The following is a 16559-nucleotide window of genomic DNA, read 5'->3' on the forward strand; positions in this document are numbered from 1 at the left end:
ACATGGACTATACTACCGTACTCTTGAAAAACACATTTAGAAATTTGGCCAGAAAACTCGTCCTTCAAAGATCGATCGATTGAAATGACTCTCGTCTTAGTAAAAACTTTCAAACCTGGGACTTCGCGAAATAGATAGATAGATAGATAGATAGATGGATGGATAGATAGATAGATAGATAGATAGATAGATAGATAGATAGATAGATAGATAGATAGATAGATAGATAGATAGATAGATGGATGGATGGATGGATAGATAGATAGATAGATAGATAGATAGATAGATAGATAGATAGATAGATAGATAGATAGATAGATAGATAGATAGATAGATAGATAGATAGATAGAGGTGCAGATATTGGGTTAAAAAAATCAAAATAGACCCAACAGTTTTACACATGTAACATGGAAAATCCCGAAACATCTTTTTTTTTCTAATTTGTGTTTTGTATTATCTAACATTTACAATAATATAAACCGTTTTCATTACAATTGGAATCTTTGTTTCAGCTGTGTTGTCTCATGTTACATTGAAACCCTGACAATCTAAAAACAAATTATAATATTCAGGTGTAGAGAATCAATAAGTTTTTTTTAATATTCAAAGGTCTTTGTCTAAAAAAAACTTGAGCATTAATTTATATAGAGCAATATCCACCATACGTGCGAAAAAAAACGCTTTACAAGAGGTCCATAGCCAACAGCAACAGTTAAAATGTAGGACGAGATATTACAATTTCTCCGACAGAGACAACTATGTTAACGGCCTAGTACTCATTTACTCCCGAGTACGATGAGAGAATGTGAGTAAAGAGCCTTTTCCAAGGACTCAATTACGTGCCGCTCAGAGAGGGACTCGAAATCTGAACCTTTACGCCCGAAGGCGAGTGCTACACCACAAGACAGCATAGCCGCACTACATCGGCGATTGTCAATAACTATATCACATAATATTGCAAGATGTGTTACATAATAATTAATGAAAACAAACTGCAATTCAAATTCAAAGGGCATTAAATGTGTATATCACGCGGAATGAAAACGGTATACGTCCACTTTCAACTCCTCAACCCAGTATAATCATGTTGTGTGCCTTGTGTTATTATCTATTTTTTTTCAAATACTTGAGAAACAGGGGGGGGGGGGGGGGGTATTTGTTGATTTACTGATTTCGATTTCTCAGCTGATTAATTTATGTGAATGTTTATTAATGTACTTGCTGTTATAATTGTATGAACAATGCAGGGCCCATGTCTTTCGACTATTGATTAACAAGATAAAGAAATATCAAAAGAATCGCTGGTTTGTATATTTAACAATGGGCTTAATAGAAACTAGATACAATCATTTCCTAAGCCTATAAAAACTGCAAAGTAGAGTGGGGGGGGGGGGGAAGAGAGGGAAATGGAGAGTAAAAGCAGAAATACAGAGAGGGAGGAAGAGTGGGGAAGGGAGGGAAAAAAAGAGATATACAGAGAGAGAGAGAGAGAGAGAGAGAGAGAGAGAGAGAGAGACAGAGAGAGACAGAGAGAGAGAGATAGAGAGAGAGAGAGAAAGAGGGAGAGGGGGGGTGAGAGGAAAAGGGAGAGTAAAAGAGAGAGGGAGGAATAGAGAGAGAGGGAGGAATAGAGGGAAAGGGAGAATGGAAGAGAAAAGTACAGAGCAGAGAGGGAGGAAGAGGGGGGAGGGAAGTTTTAAAAAAAAAAAAGAGAGTGAGAGAGAGAGAGAGAGAGAGAGAGAGAGAGAGAGAGAAAGAGAGAGAGGAGAGTAAAACAGAGAAATACAGAGAGGGAGAACGAGATGGAAAGGGATAGTGAAAGAGAGCAATGCAGAGTGAGGAAGAGAGGGAAATTGAAAGAGAAATACAGAGAGGGAGGAAGAGGGAGGAAGGGAGAGTGAAAAAGAAATACCCTTGGAGTGGAGAGAGAGTAGGAGGAGGAGAAGGAAGAGAAATACAGAGAGGGAGGAAGAGAGGGAACGGGAGAGTGAAAAAGATAAATACAGAGAGGAAGAGGGGAAAAGCGAGAGTAAAAGAGAGAAATACCGAGAGGGAGGAAGAGGGGGAAAGGGAGAGTGAAAGAGAGAAAAACAGAGAGGAAGAGGGGGAAAGCGAGAGTAAAAGAGAGAAATACAGAGAGGGAGGAAAAGAGAGAGAGAGAGAGAGAGAGAGAGAGAGAGAGAGGGAGAGAGATGTTGAATAGTAAAAATGACCTTGTAACTATATATACAACCATTTCCTTAGCAGTTGAAAAAGTGTAAACTAGAGAGCGCGAGGGAGGGAGTTGAATAGATGAGAGAGGGTTAGAGTGTGTGAAAGAGAAAGAAAGAGAGAGAGAGTGAGAGAGAGAGAGAAAGAGAGAGATTGAAAGATAGAGAGAAAGAGAGAGTGAGTGAAAGAGAGAGAGAAAGAGAGAGATAGAAAGAGAGAAATAAAGAGAGAAGAGAGAGAGAGAGAGAGAGAGAAGAGAGACAGAGAGAGAGAGAGAGAGAGAGAGATATTCTGAATAGTAACTACAGTACAGCCTAGTAACTAGACGCAACCATTGCCTTAGCCTATACTAATGTAAAGTAGAGAAAGGGGGCGGGGGGGGGGGGGGAAGAGAGAGAGAGAGAGAGAGAGAGAGAGAGAGAGAGAGAGAGAGAGAGAGGAGGGAGGGAGAGTAAGAGAGAGTGGAGAGGGGGGGAGGAGGAGAAGGAATAGAGAGAGAGAGAGAGAGAGAGAGAGAGAGAGAGAGAGAGAGAGAGAGTTTGAGTGGTAAAATAGAGTAAGGAAGGCCTAATTTTTTCCCCATAAAATTGATTGTATCACTCTTTGAACTGACAGTAGTCTATAGATCGATTGATCAGTGACACGGCAACCCGAGGCTGCCACTTGTTTCTGAAAAGCGACGTGAAAAATTAATGAAAACGGTTCGGTTTAAAGTGTTCGTAAGAAATACAACTGACTTTGAAGGACTGGGTGAAAGACATAGCTTTATAATGCAATGGAAGACCCAACGCGAGTTTTCTTTTGCTTGCCCTAATGGTAATCATATGACTATTTTCTTTTAAGTTGGATACTTATGATGTAGAGTTTGTGCCAATTGCCAATACAATCAATTAATTCTTTCTTTTCCTTTTAACCACTTAATTTCCGTACTCTAGAAAGACAAGAGGTCCCAGGTTTGAGAGTTTTTGCCAAGATGAGGGTTATTTAAATCGATCGATATTTAAAAGACAAGTTCTTTGGCCAAATGTTTAAATATATGTAACTCTAAAATACGGCAGTCAACTGGTTATATATATATATATATATATATATATATATATATATATATATATATATATATATTTTATATATATATATATGGTTTTGGATGTCTGCTTAATTCAAACCTCAACACATCAAACTGTGTGCCATTAACAATTTAATAAAGAGTAAGGGGAAAACCAATGACAGACTGGAAAAGTCCGTCTACAATGATCTGAAAATCTGAAAGCTGATAGGATTCTGTGTTGGTTTGTGGTCTCTTATCTACGCAAAGCTGACTCCTTGGGGGGGAAAAAGGATTTTTACTCACATTCTCTCACAGTAATCAGATGTAAAATGTGTACATGGCCGTCGATAGCAATGTCTCAGTCGAAAACAATTGAACCACAACCATTTAGAAAAACTGAGAGGTCATCATTGAATATTGCGAATGAGTTTATAAGAGCTTAGAAGTTGGCACTTTATGATACTATATGAAACGTCTAAAATGAAAATGAGAAATAGGTCTAGCTAATTTGATTCACAAAATACGACTCGGATAAAATGATTTAGCAGGATTACTAACGGAGTTGAAAGTGATCCATTTGCAGAACTGCCTACCACAACTAAATATTCGTAATATAACGAAATTTTGGCTCCAATTTCATAATTTCAAAAGCATCTATAAGTTATTGAAACTCATTGAAAATGAAAGCTGATGCCAGAGTGAATTATTTTAAGGATTTTGAAATGTTACTTAATCGTTGTGAGGGCAAATTGTTAAACTGCTGAAGTTAACCATAGCGACCACAATTTTAACAATTCTATTAACATTATATTTAACTATCCTTATCACACTAAGACCCCGCGCTCCATTCCTCTCTCTCTCTCTCTCTCTCTCTCTCTCTCTCTCTCTCTCTCTCTCTCTCTCTCTCTCTCTCTCTCTCGTTCGCTCTTTTCTTTCTTTCTTTCTTTCTTTCTCTTATTTACAAGGCTTTAAGTGCCGATGACAGTCAGTCTTTCTCTCAAGTGGATCAATGGAATTATGGTATACCTGTAATGGAATCTATCAACATTCTATTTACCTATCCTTATCATGCTAATACCCCTCCCTTCCTTCTCTCTTTCTATCTCTCTCTCTCTCTCTCTCACTCTCTTTCTCTCCCTCTCTCTCTCTCTATCCCTCTCTCTCTCTTCCTCTCTCTCTCCCTCTCTCCCTCTCTCTCTCTCTCTCTCTCTCTCTCTCTCTCTCTCTGTTTCTTACAAGCAAACATATATATATATATATATATATATATATATATATATATATATAACACATACACTCTTTCTGTCTTTCTCACTGTCATTCTCTCCCTACACTCCTTCTCTCTCTCTCTCTCTCTCTCTCTCTCTCTCTCACACACACACACACCCCCCTCTCTCTCTCTCTCTCTCACTCCTCTCTCTCTCTCTCTCTCTCTCTCTCTCTCTCTCTCTCTCTCTCTCTCTCTCTCTCAACCCACCTATTCCCCAACCACCCCCTCCCCTCACACACAAATAGACACATTTTTTCTCAATTGAGAACACAAAAACTAAGAAAAACCATGTTGACACAGGACAAAATGCACCTTCTACAAATTAAATGTCAAATTAACTTATCTAGATTCAGATGTACCCTCAATAATCAGCAAACTAAGAGATGCTCTTAATTTTGCTTTTTCTGCCTTTTAAATTGTCCTCTGGTGACGGACTTTCGTATCCTTTACAATCTATTTTACTACTGCTCGTTATTACAGTCTTTTAGTTATATTTTTGTTTTGCTGGGTTGGGTGGGGGGGGGAGGTGTTTGGGGGGTTGGGGCTTTTTGTTTCTGTTTTAGTTTTCAGGAGGTTTTGTGGGGTGTTTGTTTTGTTTTGCTTTGTTTTTGTTTTTGTTTTTGGTTTTTTTTTGTTGTTTTTTTTGTTTGTTTTTTTTTTTTTTTGTTTTGTTTTTTTTTTGTAAACGAATATTTTATTTCCATTCATATACATAATTTACAGGCAAAGTTTGGTTTTAAACAATGTCTTGCATGAAAAAATGTTTGCTCGTTGAAACTTCATAAGCCATCAAATCTTATCTAACTTTAAAGCTAGTTATAAAGCAGAGACTGATGTTTGAAGTGGTACTTGATTTAAGTGAATCATAAAAGCTTATCGCTATTTGGTAATAGGATTCCACAGTCTGACGTCACGTCCGCCTAGCAACGAATCGGCTGGCTCTAAACAAAAAAAATCCGTGCTTGGTCCAGGCAAGGAATAATTGGAAAATCGCTCAAAAAAACAATTTTTATCTTAAATATGGTCCAGTATTTTGTACCAGATTGTCTACACCAGTCAGAGAGTCACTCCTGCAAGTTTTACAGATTTCCAAATGGACAGGCAGACAAAAAATTGAAGAAAAAGTGGACCACTTTAGTCAGGTAAGCACGCACGCCTCGTCGAACATTTGATAGAGTTCGTAGTCCAGATCTAGGTCAAGTTCTAGCTTACGTAGACCTATATTTTATGATTAAAGTGTACAATTGCACGAAATTATAAATAAAAATACATTCCAAACTAGGTTTTTATTGAAGTTGAAGCAAAAATGATATCTCAATCGTTTTGATGTTAAGGCTGATAAACTGAATGAGTTAAGTTCTACTGATAAGTGATAAATTTTTTAAAAGGAGAACAAGAAGAAAGAGAATAAAATATTTGTTAAAATCTTACTTTAAACTCGATACCTTTATGGCAAAATGAAAATAAATAAATAAAATAACGCAACCTCTCCCCCCCCCCCCCCCCCTCCCCTCACGCAGATCTCTCTCTCTCTCTCTCTCTCTCCACCACACACACACACACACACACACACACAACACACACATACTTTCCTCTTTTTTTTGGAAAGTTTCTCTGATTCTCTGCCATGCCTCCCCTCCCGACAGCCGAGGTGGCAACTCTGTGTGAACAAAGCAAGATGGCGGCAGGGACCTCTCTCCTTTACCTGTGCCCGATTGTTGACACTCCAAAGTTTCCATCACCGCACTGTCCAGTACAGTACTGACTGAAATAAAGAGAAAACGCAAGTCTTGCCACACTCAACCCCAAGATCAACTTTAACTGTGTAAATTTAAGAATTCTTATTTTTATATATACCTAGTCAAAATCATCAAAAGAAGTAATGAGGAAGTGCGACATTTTGCTGAATGTGCGATTTCATAAAAGACAGGCGAGAGACCCACAGTAACCTAGTCTCTTGCACACCTTTGATTTATCATGCATTGAGCTGGTGTCAAACAAGATAGTCTAAAACAAAGTACTTATCAAATTAAATAATATACCCAATATGCCCAACAGAATTATTGTTTTTTTTTTTTTATCTTTTCATTTCAGGTGAAAGGACAAAAGATCCAACATCATCATCAAGAGTGTGTTCTTGTCACTTCAGAGATGGTGACAAAGCCAACCTCTCTGAATTGTTTGACAGAAATAAAAATAAATTGTTTCCATCAGAGCCAGAAAGAAAGAAAAGAAAAGTGACACAAGGAATTCCCACCCCATCTCAATTGGCACCACCATCAAGAAGACTACCACCACCACCACCACCACCACCACCACCACCACCATCATCATCATCATCATCATCATCATCATCAGCTCAACTCTCTTCATCATCATCACAAAGTCCCACCTTTAAAAAACCAGATTCCTCATCATCATTATTTTCCTCCTCATCATCATCCTCATTATCTTCTCCCTCATCATCATCTCAACTCTCGTCACCATCATCACAGGATTCCATCTTTTAAAAAAAAACAGATTGTAGAACAAGTGAGGATATTTTAAATAGAACAACAAATTTAATTCAAGAACAAAAAATTACAGACAAAAATAAGGAAATAGCTAGCTTTAAAAAACCCAACTAAGTTAGATTCAACGCACTTACACTGTTTCAAGCCTTACAGAAAAAGTTCTTCGAATGGAGACAGGTTTTACATTCTTTTAAAATATTTAATATTATTGTTCAATATGTTGAGTGCTTTAGAGGTAACATTATTTATTATAGTAGATGGGAAGTTCAAGAAGAGACAGTTGCATTAAAAGACCAAATTTTCATTATTACACTTATGAAACTTAGACAGAACTACGCTAACCTTCATATTTCACAATTGTTTAGCGTTAGTGAAAGTACTATAACAAATATTATACAAACTTTTATTCATGTTTTACATAAGCCATACGCTTCTCTTTGAAAATGTTATGAAGGTTACATGCCCTTCTAGACATAAAAATAAACTATCAGCTCCATCATCATTTTTAAGATTTCCAAATTGCAGAATGATCATTGATTGTACAGATGACCAAATTGCTATTCCTAAAGAAATGGATAAACAACGGTTAACTTATTCTTCTTATAGGTCCATGAATTCTGTTAAAGCTCTTGTTGGTCTAAGTCCAAATGGTGTGATAAATTTTATTTCTAAACATGATCCAGGGTCTGTCTCGGATAAGGTCATTGTACAAAATTGTGGATTACTAAAAGTTTTAATTTTAAGCCCTGGAGAATTAATTTTAGCAGATAAAGGTAATAAAGGTAAAACCCCATCCTGATTCAAGATATTTTACCTCAAGGAGTAACTGTAAATATCCCTCCCTTTTTACATAATAAATTTACTGAAAATGAGATTTTATTAACAAAAGAAATTGCTTCATGTAGAATTCATGTTGAGAGGGCTAATGAAAGACTGAAAAATGTTAACATCCTCTCATATATTCCAACCATGTTAAGAGAAACATCTGATATTATTTTTCAATTTGTTGCAGCACTTGTCAATCCCAGTCTCCTCTTATTAAGGAGATTGCATTTTGTTAGCTTTGCCATTTATTTTGTACAACACACATATTTTGTTCATCATCATCAAATCACCATTCAAAATAATGGTTTTGTAGGTCCATACATGATTTTACATGATAAACATGACAAATTATGGCATTGTTGTATCAATGTATGTTCAATGTCATTAACATTGTTAAATAAAACCACACAAATTAGTTTTGGACTGAATCAACCCAAGGCATCATCAAGATAGATCTGTGGAAGTAAAAGAATAAAAGATTCAAATTTAGAGCTGCGACCATGCTCAATAGGCAAAAAACAAACAAACTAATAAAACGTCTGTTGTGGTCTTGTGGTATGACACTCGCTTTCAGATCAGAAGGTCCTGGGTTTGGGCCTCGCTCGGCACATAGTTGAGTCCTTGGAGAAGGCTCTTTACTCACAATCTCTCACCGTACTCAGGTGTCAAATGAGTACCTGGCGTTGTCTCTGTCCGAAAAAATTGTAATATCGCCCAACAGGCATCATGTCCCGTCTTACATGTTAAATGTTGCTGTTGGCCAGGGACCCCTTGTAAAGCACTTTGAGCACATTTAGTGGATATTACGCTGTATAAAAACTCAATTAAAAAAAACAAATTAAGTGATTCTTTCATTCATCTTGCTTTGTTGATAAGGGGGAAACCCGAAACGTCCATTTTATCTGTTTTCGTATATTAAATTGAAGTTCACATTCAATTTCACAATGTTATTGATTTCTTCGAGTTTCAAGCAGCAACATTTACATTACACTTAACCCAATAGGAAGTTTAGTTTACCGTGACTAACACTGGTCTAAATAAATCCTTTATTCATCCCATAGAGGAAATTTATCTCTAGGGTCTATTCCCAGGGAAGACTGGAATAACCACGGTGCAGCGCCGCAAATTGAGCTAGGGCGAGGTGACTTGCTCAAGGCCACACAGCGCAGCGGCGGGTGAACGAACTCGGTACCTTTCGGGTACGAAGCAAAAACCGTACCGCTGATCCACGCTGCCCCACATGAAGTATGATAAAATGTCTAGCGTGATTTGTGATTGTGATGCTCATATGAGTATTATAATAAAGGTTACAACACGATACTAAATAGTATGTAGTAGACTATAGTCAATAGCAACGAAAATTAGCGAAGCAAGACTAAGACCTCAAAGACTCAAAGTCCGTGGTCCATAAGATAAAAACACAATAATTCAATGACTCCCTCTCTCTCTCCCTAACTAAAATCGAACGTAAACAGTTAAATCTTTCCATTGGATATACTAAATCTGCCTAAACTCAAAGTAAACTGATTATTGTCCAACAGTAGTTTTACGGAGATGTGAGATTTTGAGAGTGAGAATGAGAAGACGAAATGACTTACCTTCACAGAATACTCTTTATTCTTCATGCTGGCTTGAACTTTGCCGAACATCAAGCCATCTGAGTAAGTGAAAGTCAAAACAGGACCTGACTGATGATGATTTTCACCTCGCGAGACACTTTTATGCTCATTGGAGAAATATTTCATGGCCCGTTCTAATGAACGCGGACTAACTTTAGTAATTTACTAGTCTAGTAAATGACTAGCTAGTCTTTAGCCCAAGCTTAGTAAGTGTCTAAAAAAAATCGGATTCAATGAGCATTATTTAGTCTCGGACTAGCTGGGCTTTAGCCTAGAAATGGGCGTGGCTAGTCCTGACCTAGTCCTGACCTAGCCCTTGACTCTATCGGTTGTTTTGTGCTGCTGTTTGGGTTCTTCTGGCGCAAAAGATTTAATCAGCGCCACATCCGCTTTCGTTTTGTTTAGATTCTATTTCCTTTTGAAATCATTGACGAAAATGGAGCTCAACAAGAGAAAAACTTTTACTTTTCAAACCCTGAAACTGCAGCCCTCCTGGAAAATACAATTATGTCGAGATTGCAGTACTCCGTGACAGTGCGAAAATAAGAGAAGTACATATATTTTTTCTTTGTCACTAATGAAATGAAATAAAAATAGGCTATAGCACGGTCACTGACACTGGGCATCTGTTAGGACTGTAGACTGTAGGCTAATACACCACCTCAAACATTTGTCAGTCCATATCTTTGCTTTTATGGGGTCTATTTTCATTATGAAAAGTTCAAAGTGAACAACTAAATGACGCCGATTCAGTGGTGTATTTGGTCTATCATGAAATGAAATAAAAATAGGCTACAGCACGGTCACTGACACTGGGCATCTGTAGGCTAATACACCACCTCAAACATTTGTCAGTTCATATCTTTGCTTTTATGAGGTCTATTTTCATTTTGAAAAGTTCAGAGTGAACAACTAAATGACGCCGATTCAGTGGTGTATTTGGTCTATCATGAAATGAAATAAAAATAGGCTACAGCACGGTCACTGACACTGGGTATCTGTAGGCTAATACTACACCACCTCAAACATTTGTCAGTTCATATCTTTGCTTTTATGAGGTCTATTTTCATTTTGAAAAGTTCAAAGTGAACAACTAAATGACGCCGATTCAGTGGTGTATTTGGTCTATCTCTTCATGTGAATAAATATTTTATTATTGACTATTCCAAAATTCCAATAGGTCATTCATTTGTATGTCGTGATCTATTTTTCCTTGATTTCAGCTGTCTCAGCTCTAAACTATACTTTTCTTTCTCAATAAATAATTCATTTTCTGTTTGCAATGTATTACAGAGATGTTGATTTACCACATGTAAAAATTTCAAAGTTGTATCTGAAGCTGTTTCTGAATTATACTTGATTATCCATTGGGATGCTGTGCTTTGGTCACATTTTTTCCTATTAAACCTTTTTAACCAGTTGAGATAGAGCGATATTTTTTCACTCTAGTTAATGTTTCACTCCCCTTTATTTTTCTACGCTAAATTAATACCCAAAGCCACTATTTTGAAAAATTCTTGCAAGTGCCTACAGTAGGTCCCTGCCACTCACAACACAATGTTGCTTTGTATTTGTATACCTCTAGACTACTTTGGATTGTGTTTATCTACTTCCTATCTCCCTGCTCTGCTCTCTAATCCACCTTTTTACTACTTGGCAAGAACAGGCAAGGTGGCAACCCTGTCTCGGATTTCTAAAAAAAAAAAAGAAAGAAAATTAATGGAAAAAAAAAAAAAAACAGGTTGGCATGTTCAATGAAAATTTTAAAGCATCATAATAGCCGACATGGCACCCATAATTTATCAATAAACAATATAAATAGATGTACTGTAGTGCGGAGGTTAAGCAATAAATTTCACCCTTCCTCTTTGCCCCTACTATGTGGGGCTTTGTTGTATGGTAGTATTACACTTGCGTTTGGACCAGTAGGCCCAAGATTCAAGTCCCTTCCTGAGTGGTTCAAAGTCGAGTCATTGAACAAGGCTCCTTATTGAGTAATTGGCCATTAAAAGTAATGACTCTGTCGGGGAAAAGTTGTGATATTGCTGTGTTGCTATTGGCTTGGAGCCCCTTACAGAGCTTTGAGCATGTTTAGCAGTATACAATCTAGCATCTGTGTCAGTTGCCACAAAAAAATGACAAAAGTTTTAAGCTTTTAACTCACTTGAATATTTAGAACAAGTCAACAACCAGAAAAATTCGAAATGAAGTGGAAGTGAAAATAAACTTCTTTCTAAAAGTAAAAGGTTGTTTTTTTTCTTTTTAAAATAATTCCCAAGCGGTGTCTTTATTTATTCTTTTTTTTTTTTTCAGTGCAAAAAATAACAGAAAATCACTGACGCGTCAAAAGTTATAACTGCAACAAACGTAAATGCTAGGATAATGCTCTTTATATATGCTCAATTATTTTTTTTGTTTTTTAGAAAATATTTTTAAAAACTAATAATAAATGAAATTCTACCACAACATTATCATATTTAAAAAAAAATTATGAAATTTTGAAACATTAGTAGACTAATTTAATACTGTTCTGGTTTAGGGCAAGCCGTTTACGGGTTTGGGGCGTGAGCATACATATTTGGAGTGAGGGGGTTTGGTATCTATTTTCGGTTTTTAAGCAAGGTTAACTGATAATACCTCATATGTATTTACATCAAACTAACAAAAGATGTCAAATAATTGAGTTTCTCAAACAGTTGAGAGTTTAGTTTAACCAATCTGCAGTTAGAGCTGTTGGAATTTGAGGTATAGAAAAGCATACAGATTTAGGGCGACCTACCCTAGTACATTTGATAAGCAAGAAATAAATCTTCACCCTCTCCAGTCAGACCCTACAAATATTTAATGATAAAATGCCAATTTAAGAGGTATGACTGATAATAATCTACACTCGAAAGCATGACATTTTTTATGCAAATAATTTAAAGGATGCAGACTAATTATACGAGTAAAGTTTGCTACAACCAAAATAATAAATAAAGATTTTATGGCAACAAAAAGCAATCAATAGAACTGATTCCAGTGCAAAATGAATGTCCTCAACAATCTCATTACATAATCGTTGATTTACATATTTTTTTCTCCTTTTGCATTTTCAGGTCGGGGAAAAGATCAGATTGAGAATCAATGCAGAATTCTCAAAAACCATTCGGTGATGGAGCTAAAAAAAAATTCAAGGACAAGAAAAGAATAGTCCAAAGTCATGTTGATTCTGTAAAGCAGACTGGAGGGGGAAACCAGGACCCTCTTCAATCTTTACTGAACAAGTACCGGTACTCGTCATTATTGGCGAGTGTAGTACCATTGTTGATGGTATTCAAGGTAAATTTCTGCAATTATAATAGTTCCATACATTGTTCTGTATACAAATGTAAAAGGCTGTCATCTAGGCATTCCATGAATAAAGTAGTAGTAGTAGCATATGGCTACACCTCCAAATTTATTTCGTCAACTCAGCTTCTAAAGTCTTCCTCCGCACTAAGGACGGTTTCATAGCCACCTTCAAGTTTAGTGACTGGACAGTGGAGGACGATGTGATCGCTGGTCTCTGGGGCTGCCTGACATGAATAAAGATAGTACACCTTACAATATTTTAAACAAGTAATTTGTACTATGTTTGCATGCATCTTTTGTGATCGTCTAATATTGACTCATCCTTACAATTGCCTATGCACAGATTCATTGAACAATATTTTTCTCTAACATAACTATCCTCTTTTGGTAGTTAAGTCTCAAAAGTATATCACCTCTATTGCATATCTAACAACTGCCTGTGGGACACGTTTCCTCTTGATTTTTTATCAATTTTAAAAACATTAAAACAATAAATGAAGACTGAAGTCAAGTATCAAAACAAGAGTATTCACATTTAATAATTCAATGGTAGTTAAAATCTTGAAATTTACTTTACACCATCAATCCTGAAGTAGCTGACAAAATTATATGAATATTTCAAATTTGAAATAAATGATGGAGCAAAAGCTTTTGTGTCATAAGGGATTGCCATGTATTTTTTTATCACAAATCGTCAAAGTGGCATCACGCAACATTGTATTGAAATTCCACTTTGGAATTGGGTCCTGTAAAGATTTATATTGTTTCATTTAGTGTTTTATTTAGGGCAAGCCAATGGCACAGCGAGTTATCATGCTTGCATATGAATCAAAGTGTCATGGGTTCTATTCCCAGCAGATTTGTTATTTCTGGGATTCATGGGTCTCAAGATCAGAAGATAAGATTACACTTGGATGCATTTCATGGTTAAAAAAAAAAAGAGCCAGAGACCCGTAATTATATGATGCAAATTTTACATTAAAATCAATTGATATCGTATCATATTAAAATTGATATAAATAGAATTAAAATCATTATAATTTCATAACAATTCACCTTTTAAAAAAAAAAGACCACTGTGTTCCTTCTCATTAAGTTTGTAATGGGTAATCTGGACTTAAATGCAACTTGTGAATTCTATACTTCATTAATTCAAATTTATCAACAATTTTCTTTACAGTTATGAGCACTGAGAGTTTTGTTCCGAATCCCAGTCCAGCCAGAAATATTATTGACATATCTGACTGTAATCTTGGAGATTACACCATAATCAGTAAGCATAATTCTTTTGCTACAAAGTCATTAAATTATTAATAGAATTTCACCCGAAAGACTAAAGAAAATTTTTTTTTAACGTGCTCAAAGCGCTTTACAAGGGGTCCATGACCAACAGCAACATTTAGAACAGGACATGACGTCTGTTAGGCGATATTACAATTTTTCGGACAGAGACAGCACTGTTAACGGTCAGGTACTCATTTTACACCTGAGTACGGTGAGAGAATGTGAGTAAAGAGTCTTTTCCAAGGACTCAACTATGCGCCGAGCGAGGCTCAGGGCCAGGACCTTCCGATTCGAAAGCGAGTGTCATACCACAAGACCACATAGCCACTAACAGTGTATTTAACATTGACAACAGTACTGAAAGGACTATCACGGGTAACAAGTTGGTCAAAATGGGGGACATTGAAGTGACAGTGGGACCACGAAGTATAACATAAGTGTGTTTGTGTGATTTTGTTTAATCAACATTCTTTATTTGTTTGTTTTTAATGGTTTTACGGCGCTTGCAACACATTAAGGTCATATCAGTGCCAGTAAAAAGGAAGAAATTGGGATAGCAAAATGTTCTAGAATTATAAATTCTCTTCTGTTTTAAATTGCTTGCGACATATTTAGGTCATTTCAGCACCAGTAAAAAGGATGCAAATGGATAGTCAAGCAATTCTAGATTAACAATTCAAAGCACTAATAAGTAAAACAAAAAGGGAATGGTTCTTATATGGAATGGATGTAGATTCCAAAAGCATGCCATCGGTGTACTTAGTTTGAAGTCACCTAAAAGTGTCATCCAGGCACAAGCACAGGTCCCCATTAAGAGGAACACACTCAAATGCTTACTTATCACATATTACATATGTAAAAAAAAATACTGGTTCCCCCTTAGAGAAAAATACTCAAACAAAAAGATGATTTACAAGGAAATAAAACAAAAATGTATACTGTTGCTGAGTCCATCGTCTTCTCAAATATATTCATATTAACACTTTTAAGCACTGACGAACAGTTTATAAGGATTTGTTTAAAAAGTGGGATGTAGTTCTAAAATCATCTTAATTAAATGGCCAGCATTTCATGTTGCTTAAGGAGATAACATTGTGTAAAAGTTTTTATCATTCCAAATTCTGACTTTGACCTGACGACAATGTGGGATCAGAGAAGTTTCAAAATGAAATGACGTTTTTGATTTCAGCACCACTTGATTTCATAATGTGGCCAGTTTCATAATTCACAGATATAAATGTTGTTTTGTTTCAATGCAGTGAAAAAGATGTTCTAAATATTATTTTTCCTCCACAGCTTCAACACTAGCCAGACAGATGGATATGAATGAGATTAATGAAATCAGTTTTGTTGATTGCTCTGTGGTGGAGTCAGTAGTTGTAGTAGATGATTTGCCAAATCACTTTCAAGAGGAGACAACAGAAACTCTTCCCCATACACCAGAGGAGTGGAATGCCTCAGATGGCATCAGCCAAAGATTACGGCAAGCTGGCCCCAAGAGGAGATGACAGATCACTGACAATCCATTAATGGATCAATGGCTGCAGTCGGAACAACTCCATTATAAAAAAAACCAACTCCATTGTTGAACAAAATACCCTAAAAATTGAATACATGAAATTTAAGATGAGGCATATTAATTATGACACTACTTATAATTAAATTATTCTTTTTATTGTTTTGATATTATAGCTGTCATCTGCATTTTTTGCCAAATTGGGACCTAAAATTTGCCAAAAAACCCCCAAAATTTGCCAAGAAATTTGCCAAAAAGACCAAAATTTGCCGAGGAGAACTAAGCCTTTCAGTAAAAATTAACATGCGATACAGAAAAAAAATATATATATAAAAGACAATTTATTACATTTAAGGAGGCTACATTTATTGATTTACACAATGTAAAGTGATTTATGCGCCCAAACTTTCAGAAAATCACACACACACACACACACACACACACAAACGTACACTTTCAGTCAGACTCATCAAAGGCCTAGTTTTCTTTTACTACTCAAAAAAGAGGCATCGATAAACTTATTGTAGTAAAGGAAAACTAGTCCTTTGATGTTGTTTTCTGTGAGTCTACGCCTTCTGGAAGACAAGACAGCGGGTGGTTGGATGGGAGCATCACCCTTGAATCATATACCTATGATGTTCGCATGGGTGTACGATCCGATAGTGATGTCGTTTCTTCTTCTCTTTACTAGCCTATCCTGCTTCTTTGGTTTGTGATTGTATTTTTGACAGGGGATATTTTTTTGTCTGTAAATCTTCTGCCTGTTTGTTCTTGGTTATTTATAATTTAGCTTATATCTTTAGGTTATGATTTTGATTAACATTTGTACTATTTTTGTTAGATTGCTTGTTTTTTTGTTTCAGAGGTCTCTCATATAACCTCAATTGTGTTGGAAGAGACCTAAAGCAACAAACAAACAAAAAAAAAAAAAAAAAGACA

The 16559-nt window shown here is 36.2% G+C and overlaps 2 protein-coding genes across 4 annotated transcripts in view; one reads left to right on the forward strand and one right to left on the reverse strand.

The window, feature by feature from the left end:
• The window catches only part of LOC144977196 (uncharacterized), a 55594-nt gene that overhangs the window by 28566 nt on the left and 10469 nt on the right, over window positions 1-16559 (reverse strand). The gene's annotated exons all lie outside the window — the stretch shown is intronic.
• LOC144977182 (uncharacterized) lies at window positions 9690-15672 on the forward strand. 2 transcript variants are annotated; one of them, XM_078922108.1, is made up of 4 exons: window positions 9690-10038; window positions 12586-12808; window positions 14001-14093; window positions 15401-15672. In XM_078922108.1, exons 3-4 carry the CDS (start codon window positions 14003-14005, stop codon window positions 15610-15612), a joined length of 303 nt encoding a protein of 100 aa, XP_078778234.1. In that variant the 5' UTR covers window positions 9690-10038; window positions 12586-12808; window positions 14001-14002; the 3' UTR covers window positions 15613-15672. The 2 variants fall into 2 exon arrangements, with proteins under 2 accessions (XP_078778234.1, XP_078778244.1); XM_078922118.1 differs by lacking the exons at window positions 9690-10038; window positions 12586-12808 and having other exon boundaries at window positions 13953-14093.

This window comes from Berghia stephanieae, chromosome 1 (genome assembly GCF_034508935.2).
Source record: "Berghia stephanieae isolate SIO BIC M18660-M18661 chromosome 1, UCSD_Bste_1.3, whole genome shotgun sequence".
Classification (NCBI taxonomy): Eukaryota; Metazoa; Mollusca; class Gastropoda; order Nudibranchia; family Aeolidiidae; genus Berghia; species Berghia stephanieae.

Bases quoted from the DNA above. Each gene is read 5' to 3' on its own strand.
- LOC144977182 (XM_078922108.1), top strand. From the start codon at position 14,003: ATGAGCACTGAGAGTTTTGTTCCGAATCCCAGTCCAGCCAGAAATATT. The intron at 14,094-15,400 runs GTAAGCATAATT...TTTCCTCCACAG, and splicing joins TGGAGATTACACCATAATCA to CTTCAACACTAGCCAGACAG.